The sequence below is a fragment of the Anguilla rostrata genome, chromosome 7 (assembly GCF_018555375.3).
Source record: "Anguilla rostrata isolate EN2019 chromosome 7, ASM1855537v3, whole genome shotgun sequence".
Classification (NCBI taxonomy): domain Eukaryota; kingdom Metazoa; phylum Chordata; class Actinopteri; order Anguilliformes; family Anguillidae; genus Anguilla; species Anguilla rostrata.
Window position 1 is genome coordinate 50,981,647 of NC_057939.1, and position 19,487 is coordinate 51,001,133.

General features: G+C 43.0%; 1 protein-coding gene across 5 annotated transcripts in view; it reads left to right on the forward strand.

The window, feature by feature from the left end:
* The window catches only part of LOC135259949 (phospholipid-transporting ATPase ABCA1-like), a 141,649-nt gene that overhangs the window by 113,426 nt on the left and 8,736 nt on the right, over positions 1-19,487 (forward strand). For all 5 annotated transcript variants that reach the window (XM_064344933.1, XM_064344936.1, XM_064344935.1 and 2 more), the window contains 6 exons: positions 2,426-2,488; positions 6,221-6,327; positions 6,859-7,000; positions 8,267-8,401; positions 9,170-9,273; positions 12,288-12,380. In XM_064344933.1, coding sequence (XP_064201003.1) covers positions 2,426-2,488; positions 6,221-6,327; positions 6,859-7,000; positions 8,267-8,401; positions 9,170-9,273; positions 12,288-12,380 — 644 coding nt within the window. The remainder of the gene's footprint in view (positions 1-2,425; positions 2,489-6,220; positions 6,328-6,858; positions 7,001-8,266; positions 8,402-9,169; positions 9,274-12,287; positions 12,381-19,487) is intronic.

Sequence of the window (19,487 nt, forward strand, 5' to 3'; positions counted from 1 at the left end):
CGAATGATTGGTAGATCAACAAGCCTATCACAACAGACCGGGAATAATAGCCGCCTTAATAATTTTCAAAAAAGGTATTCGTTGTTTGTTTAATAGATCTAATTCTACTGAAGATAATTAAAACATAAAGAACATTTTTTGTAGTTTTTTTTATCCTTGTGTAGTGCATACAATATGTGTCATCCATATTGCAAATATTCCTCTGTGAATAAAGAGAAATCAGGAGTATGGTCGCGTCGTAGTCTATCGGGCATTTTGAGGCTTTCTAAACGAGAGGCTTCGCTTCCTGTTTGACAGAGTTCCCCCTCAGTTCAGCTCAGATCTGGCTCTCTGAATGCAGATGTGTCCCCCGCACCGTGATCTCCCAGCTCCACGCGGTCCGCGAGTCGACTCCCGAGCCTTCGCCGCGTTTTTCTCAGCCGTCTCGTTCAATTAACCGCCACCCCTTGGCTCGACAGCTGTTAAACGCGCTCGGGTCGTGAAGGAACTGTCTTTTTAATTGCCTTTCAGAAAAGGCGAGAATGTTGACGACGACGACCCATTTTTGCGCTTGATCGCGGCGGGGGGGGGGGGGGGGGTGGTTGGTGTGCTGACCCCCCAAATGGCACGCTAATCTGCTCTATTGTGTCCAGGGCGGGGGGGGGGGCATGCAAGGCAACATGAATTTGGACGCCGGTGTCGTGCTCACGCAGCAGTAAGACGCGCTTCTTCACGCGTCAGAGACGAGCAGCGGCAACACGCCTCGTTCGCCCTTTCCACATCTGTGCTGTGAAACCCGAACACCGGACACAGATCCATTTTCGTAATGGCGTGACGCTCCAGCGGGAGAAGTGTTCTTCAGGAATAGATGAACGACAGTGTCATCTATGTCTTTTCATTCCCAGTCCAATGCTAAAAATTTGTCTGAAGGAGTGTAATTCCTGTGCTATAATTTAAGTTTTTAAGATTTTGTTCTATTTATTTATTTTTTTTTTGTTCTTTGTTCTTTCCGGAAAAATATTTCCGGAAAGAACATGGCTTGTGCTATGTTTGCAATTAACTAGATACGTTCATTTCCTTCAGTTAGATGAGCGTGGCGTGATTTAAATACCCAATTTCAAGTAGTTCTGCATCTTCTCGTCGAGCGGAGTGATGCATTTCATATTGCTGGGTTTTTATTGCTTTTTTTTTTAGCGCCTTGCTCGTTCCTGGAATGGCACTCGAAGCTCAGCCCTGATTGCGCTCCCTTAAATCGCCTTGAAAAAGTCAGACGCGAGAGGCAGCTCCTCGGAGGGTGATTTGTTTACTTACCTCTTCATGCTGTTCATATTTAGAGAGGACGGCTCTTTAAAAAAGCGGGGGAGGGGAGGGGGGGTGGGGAGACTTTGTTGTGAGAGCGTCGAAATGCAACGCGCGCCAGCAATTTTTTCACAAGGGCCTCTAAGCAACGAAAGTGGTTTGAAATGGCGGTTTTTTTGTCCACGACGAGGAGATAGTCGTGTCGGACCGGCGGCGAAATCCAAGCCGCGTTCTTATCTGTTACATTAAACAAACTCTCAGCAGGAGGCTGAAGTGCGGCGGAATACCGAGTCGTCTCTCCAGTTCCCCTCTCCCGTCACTCAGCGAGGGTGAGCCGCGGCGGTTTTGCATGTCGGCGCGCACCTCCGCGCGCACGTCCGGAAAACAGGAAGCCGTATTTAAATTTCCCCTCCGTCTTAAGTTTTTTTGCCGCGGTGTCACAAAATCCATATCGCGCGGCAGCCTTCGGGGCACTGGCGCGTCCGTCCTCGCCGGGAATACAGATGCAAACCGACACCGCGCATCCGTAAGCATTTGACTAGAGGGGAGGAAATGGAGGAAATAGACGCTGGCTTTTTTTAAAGCCAGAGTCCTGGGCTTCTTTCTTTGCTGCTACCACTGTTGCTAAAAAATGTGGCCAAAACGATAGGTTAGGCACAATTAAAAAAACCTGTACACTCTCAGAAATAAGGGTACGATGGAGGTACATTTTTTTTGTTCTTCAGGGGACGAATATCCAGGATGTACAACAAAGTCTTGATTGGGTACTAATAGGTACCTTTTCCAAGCAAATGAGAAGTACAAATTAATTATGAATTTCTGGCTGTGGGTACAGTTTTATGTGCATACAGTAAAGGGTTCCACCCCAATGACAAGCATTTGTGAAGTGCTTTTTCCACACTCAAAGCGCTGCACAGCGTAACAAAACGAACGACAGAACACAACATAAATAGCATGAGCGAAATAACACGCGCCACAGCAATAAATACGCGGTGTGCTAGGAGGCAGGAGAGGAAAAAAAACAGGAGCTTGCGCGGCACAGGCCCCGCCGATGCATATTTCAGACGTTACGCATGCAAAATGGCTCCCGTCCCGTTCGCGTGTGCTGATGGATGATGCCGGCTCTCGTTGTGCTTGCTGTGTGCAGGTGTACCGCGGGAAGAAGAAGCCAGCCGTGGATGGAGTCTGCGTGGGAATCCCGGCTGCGGAGGTGAGTCGGAGCGGCCCGGGCTAACGGGGGGGGGGGGCGCCGGGACCCCCTCGTCTATTATTCAACGCTCCTAGCCGTGCGTCTTTATGTTTAATTAAGGCGGCGGGGCATTTATATTTTATTCAGTCTATGCTTTTCGCTGAAGTCGTCTGATGAGCAAGCGCAGTAGAACTATAGCTTTATGCTGGTGTGAATGCAGTGACGATGATGTTTACGTCCATCAATTTGCACCTGTTTGCGTTCATGTTAATCTGTTAACTGTGTGTTTGTGTGTGTGTGTGTGTGTGTTTGTTTGCAGGGTAGCAGTTACACACACACACACGCACATACAGGCACATACACGCACATACACGCACAGTAGTTTCAGCAATGTTGGATGGATGGAAACTCTGCAAATCAACAGCCAAACTGGAATCTATTGCCAGTTCTGTCTGTCAGAAGTTTTTTATGGTTGTTTTTTATAAGAATCTCACACACACACACACACACACACAGCCACCCTGTCATTACATTCATGGTATAAAAATATTTCTCAGTTGGTGGTAATTCAAAGAATGAGACGCACAGACACCTCAGCCCCGGCTGAAGAATGAAGGATGATAAATATCAAGCAGAATTCAATCAGGAAATCCTCTCCTGAGTTCTCACAGCTTTTCTTCATTCACCCAAATTACTATCCAATGGGTGTACAGCTTATAGCTTACCTATGCATTTTGCTTGTGGTTAGTGAGCTTATTTCAGCCTTGAATTTCCCTCCCTTGAATCCACCATTGTATTGGGGTTGGGTCTGCATTTGCCCTGACAGAACGTAGATTGGCAATGTCTTTTCCAGCTAGATATCATTTTTGCATATTTAAATGTTGATAAATGTAGTTGCTGATTGTTGGTGACACTGGCAATGGATACATTTTTATTCCATTTTTTAAAAATTATTATTCTTATGTATGAATCTTTTTTTATGCAAATAGAGACGTTTGATTTATATCTCCATGAGCAGTGTTATCGCTGGCCTCATCTTTGTGTTTTTCTCGGTCCTCTTAACCCCAACGTGATATAAATGTCAGTGGAATAATGTCATACTATTCGCCCCTCGCCATGTTTCATGAATTATTTAGCGACCCCGCTAAAGCTCCTGGCTCAGATTCATCAGCCTTTGAGGGAACATTAACACAAACAGCATCTTAAATAAATAAACAAACAAGAATGGATCAATGAGAGAAAATTAATCAAATATTTATTGTGTTCCTGCTGCTTCTCATTGTTTTCCATGAGGAAAAGTACTGAATCTGATTTAATGGCAAAAATATTATCATGTATTGGTGCACAAGTTTAATAATAATGCTTCTTCAATTTGTCATTTTTCTCGCTTGTGGAGTGCGCATCTTACAGTTTGTTTATTTTGTGATATGTTATTTGGTGAATGCTATCATGAAAATCCAGGAAGGCTTAATCTAAGTGAATATATTGATCTAGCTTATGTCTTTGTATTTAAATATGTATTCTAAACAGTTTTGCTTATTCGTGTCTTTTCATAAACAATTCACACAGTTACGATGTACAATACATAGTGCTGCTTCTTGCATACAATGTTTTATTTAATCATCACTTACAAAAAATTGAAAATAAGCTAAACAGATACAAGACATTTCCAAGTTGCTACTTTCATGGCATAATGGGTCTGAGCATTTTTAATGCATATCTCAAAGTTCAACAGAGCTTAAAATTCCCATTGCTTAGTTGGAGTGGCATGGTGTTCTCAGTCTAACACTGACAAGTACCCTCAGCGTATAGAATGTTTCCATCCACCGTTGTGCTGAAAGGGTGATGTTTTTTTTCTCCTCCAAAGCTAGATATGAATGACGGTGTTTCGGTTCAATTCCACCACCAGTGAGAAAATTCGTTTAATGTGTAGGTGGAATCCCCGTGGGCTTCAAGAGCCAGAGAGCTGAAGTGAACCATAAATTGAGTGAAAGCAACACTGCCCTGTATCAGACTTCATTCAAGGTCTAAGTGATTGGGCACTGGGAGCTCAGTGTAGAGTACATCCTGGTATTCTAGGCTACCGGAACCAGAATAAAACATGATCGGACAGATATTGAGTTGACATTTCATAATAATAATACTAGTTGACAGCTGATCCATTTGCAAGTCCAAACCACTTCAATACAGAATCATTATCAAATGAATACTGACGAACAGAACTTACTGAGCAGAGAGGTATAGTATATAAGCAGGGCTACAAGCACGAATGATGGATTGACAAGAGGATTGTTGAAGGGGAAACTGTGGAACTAGGCAAAAGTAATAATCTGAGTGGCTGATTTGGGAAATCATGGAGGGGCCAAGTATTGGACCATGGGGGACTGTTAGTGAGAAACTGCAATAAGTGAGGATAGCCTTACTCCATGAGACCATGTGGTTTGAGCATAAGGAGACTATACAGTTGCAGACATTGCGTATGACTGCTAAACAAGGACACAAGGACATCAAAGACTATCCAGGTTCTGATTTTGAACATCTGCAACCATGAATTCAGACCACATGTGGTTCAGGGGTCTGTTTTGCGGAAATTAATAATTAATTTGTGCATGTCCTGCATGATCTAGTGTTTTGAGGGGAAAGCAAAAAGACAGAAGGGGTGACAGGTTTGGAACAACCAGAAGTATGTTTGAAAGTCAGTATTTTTGAAGAAGAGAAAGAGCAATTTGAAGAACAAGAATTTGATGAAGAATAATAATAAGAATTAGAGTCATTTGAAGAAGAAGAAGAAGAAAAAGAATTATAGAGAAGAGGAAGAAAAGACATGATACACATCTGTTTCAAGCTAGCAGGAAAACAGCCTGAGGAAAAGCAGATATTAAAGAGGGGGAAAGATGAAGGAAAGCAAAGAGAGATTGCCTGAGAGAGGGGAGGGGGTCCAGAGGGCATGTGTTTGGTCTGTGAGACGTCTGAAGCCGGGGGCATTGAATCTTTGAGAGCAGACGGGGTGGGGGGGGGGGGGTGACTGCGGGGGGGTTGCAGGTGGGGGCCGTGGTGTAATGAGGCTGGCGGGCTACACAGCTGGGGACCCCCAGAACCTGCAGAGCCCACTGCTTTGTCTTCAGAGAAAAAGCAAAAAACCAGAAATCCTCTGCCCCCTAAGGGCAAGATGGAGGAAGAGGAAGTGGCTTGAGATGGGTGGACAAGATAAGAACTGTTAAAGACTCAGAGAAAATGGCTTGGAATTCTTATTTTTAATATATATATATGTACATAACCTTTCTGTTGTATTTATGAAAGATTGAAGTGGAAGAGACCAACCCCCTCCCTCCAGATGGATTCCCTTCACTTAAAATGCTGAATGACATGCTTTTAACTTTTAGTTCTTTTGCAGGTTTTTTTTTTTTTCGTTTGTGAGGAGAGGAGACTCATAAGGAGCTAAAATGATAGCTTCAAGCACTCTGAGAGATCACACTACCAATTATGAACATTATTACGAAAGACTAAGACTGTGCGTAGAATGTATGGGGCTTTGCGAGGTTTCCCTTGGTTCAAATAAAGATGAAAGAAAAATAGAAATTAAATATAAAGTGTCTAGCAATACTGTCAGTGGAGAGGTGGGGAAAAGTTTCATACACTATAAACCCATTATGTCAGTGACTAGAAAAATCTTGTCTATTTGACCCACTTGTGTGAATTTTGTGTTTTGCCTGTACTGTCTATATACAGTAAGTGTGTAACTTTTTTCAACAGTGTTTTGGTCTGCTGGGAATAAATGGAGCTGGAAAAACCACAACCTTCAAGATGCTTACCGGGGACATTGCAGTCTCCGGTGGGGAGGCGTTCCTAAACGGATACAGGTGAGTGGCTCAGTCTGGTAACAGGAGAGCACACTCATCTTAATTAAGCACACCAGATTCCCTCTCACGTGAGCCATTACCCTACATTGACTGAACTAAATCTCTCATGTGCAGCCTGACCCCACACACACATGCGCGCGCACAAACACACACATGCACGCATGTACACAGGCACTTGCGCACACACACACACACACACACACACACACACACACACACACACACACGGAATAAGGTCTGTATCCTGGGGGTTTTGTATCCTCATACCTCATCTATTATAATATGCAGTCTTGTTCCTTTCTTTATGTGAAATATCAGTGACTATAATAAAAAAACTACACAAAGCTGGGTACTTATAAACCAGCAGCTGTTTTCATCGTGCTGGCATTGTTGTTACTGTAGTTGCCTGTGCCTATCTTCTGCATAGCTGTAACTTTAACAATTAAGCATATTATACATGCAATGTTGTGGTTTAATGCACTTTAGCTGTAACATCCACCCTAATTTGCGCATCTTCAATGTCGCGGACAGCATTCGTACGCAAATGAGGGACGTCCATCAGAACATGGGGTACTGTCCCCAGTTCGACGCCATCGACGACCTGCTGACGGGGCGGGAGCACCTCGAACTGTACGCCCGCCTTCGAGGGGTGCCCGAGAAAGAAGTGAAGATGGTGAGTCAAGATTTAAACTGCAGGTGTTTCTGAGAAAGTCCCAGGATGCTGATGCTATCCACCTGGAACAGCCCGGGGGCACGTTACGTTACAGATACAGGTCTACTGCCTTTACATTTAGCCCATCAAACGTGTTTGACCCTCTGCCAGAAACAATGCAAATACTTGCAATGAGTTCCCTTGTAGTTAGTCATCAACCTGCACTGTATCCAGTTGTATAGGGATTTTATAAATTTAAATTCTCTCTTTCATGTTTGGCCTTAATTTAGACTAAAAAGATCATCATATTGTCAAATTATCCTGGATTATTTTGATGATGTAAGTGAGACAGGGCCCAGCTGTGAGAATCAAAGGCGATCAAATCGATTGAAAACACTCCAAAGAACAGGAATTTACATTCCTTCATGATTTATGTTTCTATGTGAAGCAAAGCCAGAAATTGAGAAGAATTATACAAAAAAAACAACATTTACCATACAGTATTGTGACTGCTTCAGGATTAATGAACTTGTTTCATTGATACTTTTAAAATCCATGGAAACATTGTTACTTCATTTCCAGGAATACAATAGTGCCATTAAGCCACTGTGTAGGTAAACGGTTGAGACGTTTAATTTACAATGTTAAACGGAACAGCGCTGCACACTGCAGGCTTCTCACAGTTTTAAGGTGAAATAAATTTCTGTCCTTCCAAAGCGCTTAACGGGTCAGGTAGGCCTCAATTCCTGGAAGCTCTGACCCTGCTCCCTCGCTGGCCAAACATTACTGCGGGCAAATTATTTTCAGAAATCCAAGGTAAAACCGACAAAGAAAAAAAAAATTTCTTAAAAAAAACTGCTGTGGTGATGGGTTTTTTTTTCTCGAGGCTCATTAAGAGTTACCTTGGTGAGCGGCTGCCTCTCTGAGGTCTGTTTATGTCATTCGGTGTATCCAGCCAGCTGGGCTGTCTGTTTCCTTCACCTTCCTTCTGGAGCAGTAAGATCAAAGGAGGAGAACCTATGGCTTCCAGCCTTATAGCCTCTGTCTCAGTGTGTGAGTTAGCATCTGATACAATCCAGCAGCAGAGTAGGCCCTTTGGTTGTTCTTCTCCCTGCTCAGTGAAGGCTCTCCGTCCGTCATCACGGCCACAAAAAGAAGCACCTCGAGGGTTTCGCATTGTGGCTTCTCGCCGGACAGCGACGATGTCTAGACTCGTTGAGGAGCGAAGGGTCATGTGCCAGGCCTTTCGCCCGTGTGAAGCCGAGGGGGGGGGCTTTTTCTTCCCAGGTGGCGGAGTGGGGCATTCAGAAGCTGGGTTTGGTGAAGTACGCCAACAAGTCAGCCGGCACGTACAGCGGCGGAAACAAGCGCAAGCTCTCCACCGCCATGGCCCTGATAGGCTGTCCTCCGGTGGTCTTCTTGGTAAGAACCCACACAATTCACTTGCCAGTCTTACTGGTCCTGTTCATTCACCTTTTTCCTATCGCAGTATCCAGACCCTCTTTTATCCAGAGCAACTTACATAAGTACAGGATTAGCCAACAAAGAGCTAATGCCAAGTTTAAGGTCACAACCTGCAGCATCATAGGTATTTAGGTATTTGTTCATAAACTTGCTGAGATGTAGTAAATGCATAGACCTACAGCATAAAGTTGTTTACGCCTCTTCATTTTTCTGTAAAACTAGTGCAGAATTTCAGCCACCAGAAATGAGGTTTAAAGGCCACACTATTTAGGTGGTTTACAGTTTAACTGTAAAGTGGGTTGCAGATTTAGCAGATTTAGAGTGAAATTAAAATGTGATAAAGGCTAACTCTCACCCTGACCAAACAATATTTACAAAATTAATAGGCTGCCTTGCTTTTGTTAAGCATTAGCATGAAAGAATTATGGAGTGCTTTTAAGTTACTGACTGTTTAGTCTGGCTGCTAATGACAACTGAGAATATGTACATGTTTTCATTAATTTGTAGGCTCACTGGTCCAGTTTTACCGCTCTAAATTATTCATCTACTGTAGGATTGGCAGATGCTTTGTTTTTAACTAGAATGTTGGTTTTTTAATCGTTTGCACAGGTCCAATTTGTGGACCCTGTCAGACAATGTAAATGTTCCCCTCTGAATAACCGACTGAAGCATTACAGTATATATCCAGCTATGCTCAGCAGAGTTGATGAAAGGTTTTCCCTGCAGGACGAGCCCACAACTGGGATGGACCCCAAAGCTCGCCGGTTCCTCTGGGACTGCATACTGAGCGTGCTCAAGGAGGGGCGGTCCGTCATACTAACGTCTCACAGGTGGGCTTCTATTCCTCTCTTTAAAGCAGCGTGTGACTGACGTCACTCCCTTTTTCCAGGTTGAATATTATCTTCAAAGCATTTTAGCATTTATCTCATTCCCTGTGTTTTGTGTTACTTACTCAAGTTTAGCCTGGATGGTATACATTTGCAGTAAGCTGACAGGTAATCAGTGGTATAATTGAGTATAATTGAGCAGAATACCTTTGTTTAATTATGAACTGATCGTCATACATTTACTTTTTTTTTCTTGTTGTTTAAAATAATCCTATTACCTTTTAATTAAGTTATGTTAAAAGAAGATTGATATTTATAATTGCTGTTGTAAATTAGATTTAAGGACAGTTCCCATTTTAAACAGACTTCATGAAGTCAAGTGTCTCATTATCAGAGTACTTCACAATTCCCTTCAACTACAATGCTGAACAACATCCATCCATGCAGTTTCTTAAACTGCTTAGTCCTGGTCAGAGCTGGTGGGGGCTATCCCAGCATGCTTTGGGCAAGAGGTAGGAATACCCCCAAGACAGGTCGCCAGTCCATCACAGGGCACACCCACTCATACTCATACCGATGGACAATTCAGGGTCTTCAGTTTGCCTAACCTGCATGTCTTTGGACTGTGGGAGGAAACCGGAGTACCCGACAGAAATCCACATAAACACGGGGAGACCTGAAACTCCACACAGGAAGGTCCTCAGCTGGGTTTCCATCTTCCTGCTGTGAGGCGACAGTACTTTTCACTGCACCGCTGTGTCAACCAATGAACCACACGATGAACTAAAATGAAATACAGTGTGTGGTACCTGCGTAGTTTAGAACACTGATCTTTCTTCCTGGTCCTGGCGGGCCACAGGGGCTGCTGGTTTCTGTGGTTACTCGGCACTTAATTGACCAATTAAGGCAGTTGATTACACAGTGAACTCACCACACCTGGATTCTTGAGTCTGAATTGGCTGCTGATTTTAAGGCGGAAACAAAAACCAGCAGACCCTGCGGCCCGCCGGCAGCTAGAATGAAGATCGCTGCTTTATAATATCAAAAGGTATGAAGAGGTCAACTTGTCAAATGTAGAACCGAGTCTGTGCAAAATTACACCACAGAAAAGCTTACAGGTGCTCCCACAGAAGAAATGTAGGGGGTTTTTTTTGGGTATGACAGTCACATAACAGATGTCTACTTGGCTGTTCTCAGTAGTGTGATTACTCATCCACCTTTTTTAGGAATTTGGCAGGTGTTTTCATCTAGAGGGACTCCTTCCACCCCTGCTTCCTTTTGCATGCGATCCATTTGTGCAGCTGGATATTTACAAAAGCAATTCAGCTCAAGTACTCTGCTCACGGGGAAAAATGGCTGTGCCTCTCCCGGGAATTGAACCTGCACTCTCTGAGTTACTAGCACCGTTTTCTAATTGCCCCGTTGCACCTCTCTCTTAGGTTGACAGGACTGAAGGGCAGTTTTTTTTGGGGGAGATTTTAAACGCTCTTCGTATGCATATCAGTGTCGGTGACATCCAGCCCCTTCAGTAGTATAATAGTTCTCATGAGTCTGGACTAATGACTAAAGAAATACGCAGTGATGGTTTTTTTAGTGGTGGATGATGGCTGTTTGTCTTATTGTCACTTCCTTTTTTTGCTCCATAACAAAGTGCTTCACCCACACAAATTGCACCTGAGGATCATTACCCTTTGCCTGGTTAGCCTCATTTTACCAGATTTGCACAGCAGCACAGCATTAGAAGAAAAAAAAAACATTCCAAAACAACCTACTCTTCACAGGATTCATTTTAGTGAACCCTCACTAACCTCAGAAGAAGAGCACATACAGTCTTTCAGGAGATATGCAGTACTCTGTGTAGCAAATCAATCTAGCAAATTCCCACCTGTGTTTTCATGAATGCAGATTTTTAGAGAGATTGATGGGTTTACTCAAAGTTCAAACAAACATTCTTCTAATTAATATTGCCATATGCTGTGAATATCTAATTACAGCTGTATGGGAGCAGGCACTGATTAAATCCAGCCCTAATTTGTCAGTGGTGAAATCATTGTCATTGTTTTCTTTATTTTTGTGGGTTATCTGAGTTAGAGGTGATATTAGTATGTTTCCAGAGACTGCTATGCATTACTTGAGTAACATTAAGTATGTCTGCTCGTCTTTATTCATCGTTGTCCTACTCTGCATTGAATCTGCATAGCCCTGTAGTCCACAGCCCAAAATCATGGGGTCATAGACTGCAGCTTGGCAAGTTTGTTTTAATGACTACTGAACTCACTAAGATATGTTTTTAAAAGGAAAAAACATTCATATTTTTGTAAGTCAATGTTAAAGGCAAATGTCGATTAAATCCCAGCCCATGTTTGTAAAGACAAACAGAAACAATTAAGGACAAATTGATTGAATCCAGTCCACTGATTGATGGACAATGCACAAAACTTGCTTCATGAGGTTATTGCACCTTTTTTAAATGAATATCAGTACCAATTTATGCGTTAATTATAGCCAGTTACAGCCTGCACTCTTTTCTGTGTAGTGTGAAAAAGTCCCCACAACCTGGGTAATTCTGGCCACATGCAATCCCTGGAGATTGGTTCTACACTGCCTCACGGAATTTGCTGGCAGGTGTCACCACACTCCTTCATCCACCCCACGCATTTCAGCTGCACCTGTTCGTGATCCTGTCTTGCAATCCTGTCTTGCTTCATGGAACGAATGTAGGGTCCTTTTTTTTCACCAGGATTTCCTACTACATCCCTGTCAAATGGGAACAGGCCCACAATGCATTGCAGCAATAACAGAAGTGAACATGGAGCCGAGATGCGGGGGGGATGGGCGGCTGTTTGGCACAGAATTACAGAATTGGCAACAAGCAGTACAACATTTTGTTTTGCGCCCCCCTAGGCAGCAGTAAAGAACCTTCCGGGGAGTAGTAACGACTCCAGCCCTGAGACCGCCCTGCTGTGTTTCAACGTCTGGTGAAACCTCTCGTCTTTTTTTTCCCTCCTTCTCCGCAGCATGGAGGAGTGCGAGGCCTTGTGCACGCGGATGGCCATCATGGTCAACGGGCAGTTCAAGTGCCTGGGCAGCATTCAGCATCTGAAGAGCAGGTAAGATCCAGCTGTGGTCCAGCTTACGCTACATCAAATGTGTTCCTTTTTTGTGTTTGTCCTTATTTGGCATCGGGATATTTATTTATGTATTTATTTATTTATTTATTTACTTGTTTATGTGGATATGTTCTGTTTTTGGCTGTGTTGGGTGTAAACGTCTATGATGACAAATCTAGCATGCGTCAGGCACATCGGGGAAAAGTAAGCAACAAAAACAAGTTGTTAATATGTTAATATTCAAACTAAAAAAGCACATGGAAGGATATCTAGTTATTTACGGTAGCAAAGCAACTACTCTCCGAGATAGGAAAGAAAAGATTGTTCATTTGAAACTAGAAAAGCATGCTTAAAGTGCAGTACAAGTCACCAGTTTCACCGCTAATTAAAAATAAAGTTAGACATGAAATATCACATATGGTGTGTGAATTTAAAGCATTTGACCCCAGGCATTGGTCACGCTCAGACGTAAAAACTCTCAAAGCATTTGATAATTGATTAATGTAATTAGTTCTTATATTTCATTGCCATGTGTGTGCAGAAGTATCCAACAGCAGCACCATCACCAACCCCCCCCACCCCCCCCCCCACCCCCACCGCCCCCACCCGGTTGAGAAAAACACCATCTGTTACCTTCTCCACGATTTTATGGGTTTATATCCCTGATGCAAAGGGCTGACTGCTCCTCCACAGGTCCTCAGTCAAGTATGATTAGGAAATTATGTTACATTTGTAATTCCTCATTTAAATTACAGACAATTCACCAGGGGACCTGAAACCTTGTCCTCAGATAAACTTCCTTTCATAGGCAATTTTTCTCAGTAATTAAATCCCATTTCCAGCAGCCTGTCAGAGTTAGGTCTGATGAAATTCATGTACAGTAGAGTAATCCGTTGCATGCACGGTTTCTGTCTGCTTGGATTGCTTGTTAAATCATTCTTTTGCCTTCAGCAATTGAGAAGCATTAGAGAGTTTTTGCACATGTGGAGAGAAGAAGGGCTGAACACAAAGGATTATTATGTTTATTGTGTTCTTCATTTGGTTTGGCTGCATTCATTAACAATGAAATTGTACAAAATCACTTTTTTTCTATATCTCCTTCATGGGATTTGTACACCAATAATACACTAGCATGTTCTCATGCTTCAGCCAAAAAAAAGATTATTTGAAAAAAAAAAATTAGCCATGAAATGTGATGTTAAATACAGTAAGACACTTATAAACATGTATTGATATTTGATTACCATTTCTTAATTACAGTTGTATGAGTATGAAATATACTGTGTATTGCGGTTTCAGTCCAAAGCTATAACAAGCTTTCCACTTAAAGCTGCTTAGTGTTTTTCCCACCTCTCATGCTTCTGTTGCATATTCTAAGATCGTTCCTAAAAACACTATTCAGGAAATAGCTTCTGGCAATGCCGCAAACAACACAGTAAAAAAAACAAAAAACAAATTATTTCATCAAAACAAAATTTCCGCCTTGCTATAACCCATTGCCTGAATTGCCATTATTTTCAACACAGTCATGGGAAATTAGTGACTGGCAATGCTCTCAGTGTCTGTGAGGAAGGCCATGCTAGTTGCATCAAGATGATAAAGTAGAGTAGGGTGTTTAAGTGCCTGACTGAAATTCAATCCAACTCGCAATCTGTCAGTCATTGTCAGCCTGGAGTATTTACACACAAGCTCTAGCATACATAAAAGTTATACAATAAAGCTGCAGGAAAAAAAGGACAGGATGGGAAATATTTCAGAAGAAAAGTATACAAAATCCAGAAGAAAAAAAATGAAAGATAAACACAGTTTTAATAAAAAAAAGCAATGGAAATTGAACAGTAGGTGTTTATGGAAACTCTCTGTCGATTCTATTTTATTTTATTCCTGAGCCTCAAAACTGTTTAAATGGAATAATCTCAGGGCATCAGACATGAAATGAAAGGCGTGGGGCTCTTTGACTGTCCTATTCAATTTCTGGAAAGAAAGTGCTTCCTGTTCTCTTCCGCTAATCAGCTTAGCAGAGGCCTTTCACAAATGGCTTCCTCCTTTTTTTCCCCCCGGGATAAGTTACTCAGCCTATAGCAGTCAAGGAGGATCCGGGAAGCCGAACAGTATTAATGGAGTGGGAAGCAGAGGAAGTACGGAGCTGAGTGACAGGCGAACTGTTGAGCTGGTGTACATAATGCATTCGCGCAGCCCAATTCAGGTTCGTCTCCAAAAGTTGACGGGTTGATGTCAGCAATCAAACTCACAATGTATTTTGTACAGCAATTTTTTTTGACTGCAGTGAAAGACAAAATATGAAAATAATAGCCTAAATCATTTTTTTTTTTTTTGCATGATCTGTCATGTTCCTCGTCAGTGTGGATACAGGACAATATGACTGACAATGAGAGGTTTTCTGAAGACCCTTTACTGAATGTGAATTAGATGAAGCAGCTGATTATATATGAATACAAAACAGATAAATACGAAATATAATGTTAATGCAGTATAATAATAATAATAATAATAATAATAATAATAATTTAAATGTGAAGGAGGTCTTGTGAGTTTTCCAGTTATGAGCTTATGTTTCCTCCCATGAAATTAAGATATTTAAGGGAACCCAAAAATGAATATTGGATCAGAATGTATCTCCAGGCAACATCTGTTGAAAATGGCAGAAATTAGCTTGTTTTGCCAGCAGTCTATGGCATAATAAACCATCAGGGTTTACTGTGAAATCTTTTCCATTTCTCAGCTCACAGAATGACAGAGAAAGCATTTACAGCCAGCACTATGTGTCATTTCACCATCAATAAAACCTCTTGTTTACAAATCGCAAAACATTTTTTTTTTTACTTGTAGAAAATGTAATAAATTAAAAGCAAGCAGTCTTGCCACTTTGTTTCCCCAGGAGTTTGTCTTGTGTCTGGTATTATGGCAGGTTAGACACAGTGACAGCGCGAGTGGAGAGCGAGCTCACTGAGTAACACTTTTCTGGCGGGAATTGTGGCAGCTTACAAACTCGCTGAAAGGTGTTCAGACGCATTTGCATTTCCCAGAATGCCGAGCAGAGACGCTGAAAGTGAAAAAAAAAAAAAAAAAGATTTGTAAACCACCCACCTAGCACCAACTCAGAAACACGACTGAATCAGCCCATGATCCATTGTAAATCCATCATCACCAGTGTAATACGTCCTTCTGATGGGCTGCTGGGAATGGTGATGGAGCAGGAGATAAGGCAGCTGACGTGACTTTAAGCCCACGACTCGTACGAAGCCATGTGGAGGCCCATGTGCGTGGTGTCGCCTTTCTGAGGGATATAAAAGACGCATGCCAAATTCCTTACAAAGACGGGAGGCTGGTTCAGCTACATAGAAGGGGGGGGGGGAGGGACATTTTTCTACATTTCCTAGTCTGGGTATCACATCTAATCTCTCCTCATTTGTGCAAGAGCTTGAAAAAGTAGCCATATCTAAAATGAATCTTCATTTTACCACCGTGGCTGACACTTTCCAGGATCTCGTTCCCATTTTCTGTGTCCTGGTTACATCTCTCACGAGTAGAGAACATCATCTCTGCCCTGGAAAACCTACTTGACAGCCATTTCAAGACATGAAGGCTCATCTCTCTCTCTCTCTCTCTCTCCCCAGTCTATCTCTCTTTCTCTCTTCTGTCTTTCTCTTTCTCTCACCCTCAAACCAATTCGTTTTTTGTTTTCTTATGTTTTCTAATTTTAAGGCTCACGGTACTTATATCTGTTACGGGATTATATTTCATAATCCAATATTATTAGTAGTAGTAATACCAGCAGCAGCAGCGCACACGGCGTCTTGGTTCACCTACTAGTTGTCACTTTAACTGTGTAAATGAGTGCTCCTGAGTGCTCATAAATTAAGTCTTTCTTCTGTCTATCTTACATGACCAGTAATTTCTGCTAGCAAAATGCATATGACATTTTGGAGAACACGTAGCCACATAACCTAACACTACTCTAGAGTGCTGACCATCCCTTCACTGAGGGCCGACTTATTAAAGGGGCGCTGTGTGAACAGCACGCGTTATTTAGGATCTAATCGAGCGCCACGAGACCAACGCGCTCGCGTTCCAATGAACAACCTCCTCCCAGGTGCGCCTCCGAAGACGTGGGCGGGCTGACGTTCGAATGTGACGAGGCGGAACAAAGACGTGAAGGTTGTTTCACATCGGGGGGCTCCGATGTCACGTAATCGCCGGGCTATTAAATCAAAGACGTGACAGACGCGATGCGTTAACCTGTCCCTTACAGCCGTTTGATAAATCCGCTTATTTCATGTGTCAATTACACTTCGTCTTTGAGAGCGACATCCTCCATGAATAATTAATGGGAGGTACTGTACTGTACGGTGTACATGCTAGGAATACTTTGCTATTAACCCTTCAGAGTACCAGTGACTCTCAGCCAGAGGCCTCATTTTTCTTTGTAACATTTTGTTTTCGTAATATCCACTATTATATTTTTTTTTCTCCAAAATTAGAAGGCTCGATGTCACACTTGCCTACTGCTTATTTTCAAGGTATGGGGCACCAGCTAAGCTGTGCAGGCATTTCTCCAGAGGAGTGTACTTTGTACACGGCTGGTGCAGTCAGGCTGCAGGGAGACAGTTGACCAGAAACGAGGATGATCCCAATGACTGAACTGAATCAAAATTGTTCCTAGCGGGACGATGCTACGGCCTATTCTGCTCCCACCTGTCAGGACGAGGCATGGTCAGGGTTTGATGCCGGACCAGGAGATGCATCAAAATGTGAAATTAAAGGCCTCTTCACAAAATGAATAAACATCGGTCACAGAAGCATACCACTGAAGCACCCTCACTTTACTAATGTCACTGATAATAATTCATAATTTAGCGCGTTTGCATTTAATATATCGTGAATTACGAGTATTTTTAATCAATAAAAATGCAGTGGAAATGAAGCAGCCATGCTTCTTTCCTTCCCTCCCTTAACCGAGTTCATAAAGCCGATGGCGGCACTGGGATTCTGACCAGCGCACTGCGCCGTTCACCGTAATTACCTTGAATTATTTAAATTCAGTCTGTCCATATTTGCCGAGAAACAAGGATTTGATTCAAATCCTCAATTATGCAAATGAGGGTTCTGATGACACACAGGAAAGACAAGGGAGTGTTTGCCGAGCTTGGCGTCGCGGCTCAAGGTCCGGGAAATGACACGGCAAATCCGCGGACGGCTTTGGAGCACGCGGGCGGTACGGAAAAGGGGCGCGGCAAGGTTCTGACCCATAATGCAGCTGTGCGAAATCGGTCTCCTTCTCTTTCACTCAGACCAACCGTAATCTCACAGAGTGGCCACAGGTCGACTCTGACACATTAGGTGCTTGTCTAATCCCTGGGTTTTCATTAGGGGGTCCGTGGAGATACTGTAGGGGGTCCCTGGCCAGACTATACATAGATTTGGAGAAGATTTCTAGATATAAAACATTTTACCCCTTTTTGACTCATGATGGGGGATCCCCTGGATGCCTTTGAGCCTGGGTGGGGGCCCCTTGGACCAGAAAAGGTTGAAAATGCCAGGTCTAATCCAAGCAAAATAAACCCATTGTCTATGCATAGTCAGTAGTCAGATTTTCACTTTTTTTTTACATCCTTGTATTCATTCTTTGTTCCTCCTTTTAGTTCTCAGTCTCGCACGCCAGTGCTGTGTTTGTGCTGTCATCTGCAGAACAGCAGTCGGCTGTCTTTGTGCGGTGATGCTCATGATCTTCATTAGAGAGCCATAGATCAGTCTGCATAACGAGAACCGAGTAGCTTCGAGCGCGCGGGGACATCTTAATAAAGCTGGAAAATTGAACGTGGCACATAAAAGTTTTTGATTATTAGGATCCTTCTTGTTTTTCAATAAGAGGACAGACGTTCCTTTTCACTAAGTTCTGACTCAGTTATCTAGTTTATTTATTGAACTCGGCAGAAGGGCGTCACGATAAATCGCATTTTACAACGCGAGGCTGAAGCGGCCGGCTCCCAGGTGTTAAGTAAACTAAAATGAAGAGGTGGGCGATAAAGCTCAAACTCCCATAAGTCTGTCAGGAAATATATTGGATTATGCTGAATGACATCATTCAAGTGTAAGGAGATGGCGGTTTGTAAAGTGAAGACACTTGCCTGAGCCCAGAATTCTCTGTTTAAGAGATGAAATGAAGACAGTAAAATGTCATAGCGCATTAATCTAACGCAATGCAAAAGATCGCTTTATGAGCGCGTTTTAACTTTGAATCACACGCTGTAAGTGAGCGTGGAAAACTTTAATAAATCATGCTGCCTACTTGCACATCACAGATGCTTACAGCACTGCAGCTGTGGTAACCTATTAACATTCAAAAATGGAATAGAAAGTTCAGTTTCCTTTGACAATCCCATCAAGTTTAAACGATGCAACATGTTCATATGGCCCAAAATGAGTACCCATGCAGTGCCATAGATGCTCCAATTAGCATCGGTCCCTTGGAACTGAGAAGTGGGCAGATGCACAACCCCACTATGAAGAGTCAGTAAACTTATATGGACATCATCTGACCAATCAATTTCCTATGGTCTGAATCTGTGTGAGTTGGATACCAAGTGGCAATAAGAATCTGTGTGATCTGGAAGCCCTCCTCTTGTCTGATCTAAGAAGGGCAACCATGACTGAGGGCTAGCCTGAAAAGGATTCAACACTGGCATGTACTCTTACCCCCCCCCCACCCCCCCGCCTCCATCCCCTCTGTCCCCCACCCTCTCTCGGAGACAAACAGGTGGTTCTGTTTGAACGTTTCCCAGTCTAGCCTGAAAGGTCCATACCTGCAGGTCCTCGCGTGTCACTTCTTTGTCAAAGCTCGGCTTTGTCTGTTTGTTTTTAAATTGCACGTGGGGCCTTCCGAAAGTGCTCGCAAGAGCGTGGCCCCGTAAGTAAGAGGCAGAATTCTCCCTCGTTTTCCACAACTTGCGGCTTTTAAAAAAAAGTGCTTTAAGAACATAGCCCCGTGAAATGGCGTAATTGCCCGGTTGCAGACACCTGAAGTGCAATCTGCTTTCATTCTCTTCAGCCGTGGCGTGAGCTCGGCTGCGTTTATTCATGGCGTCC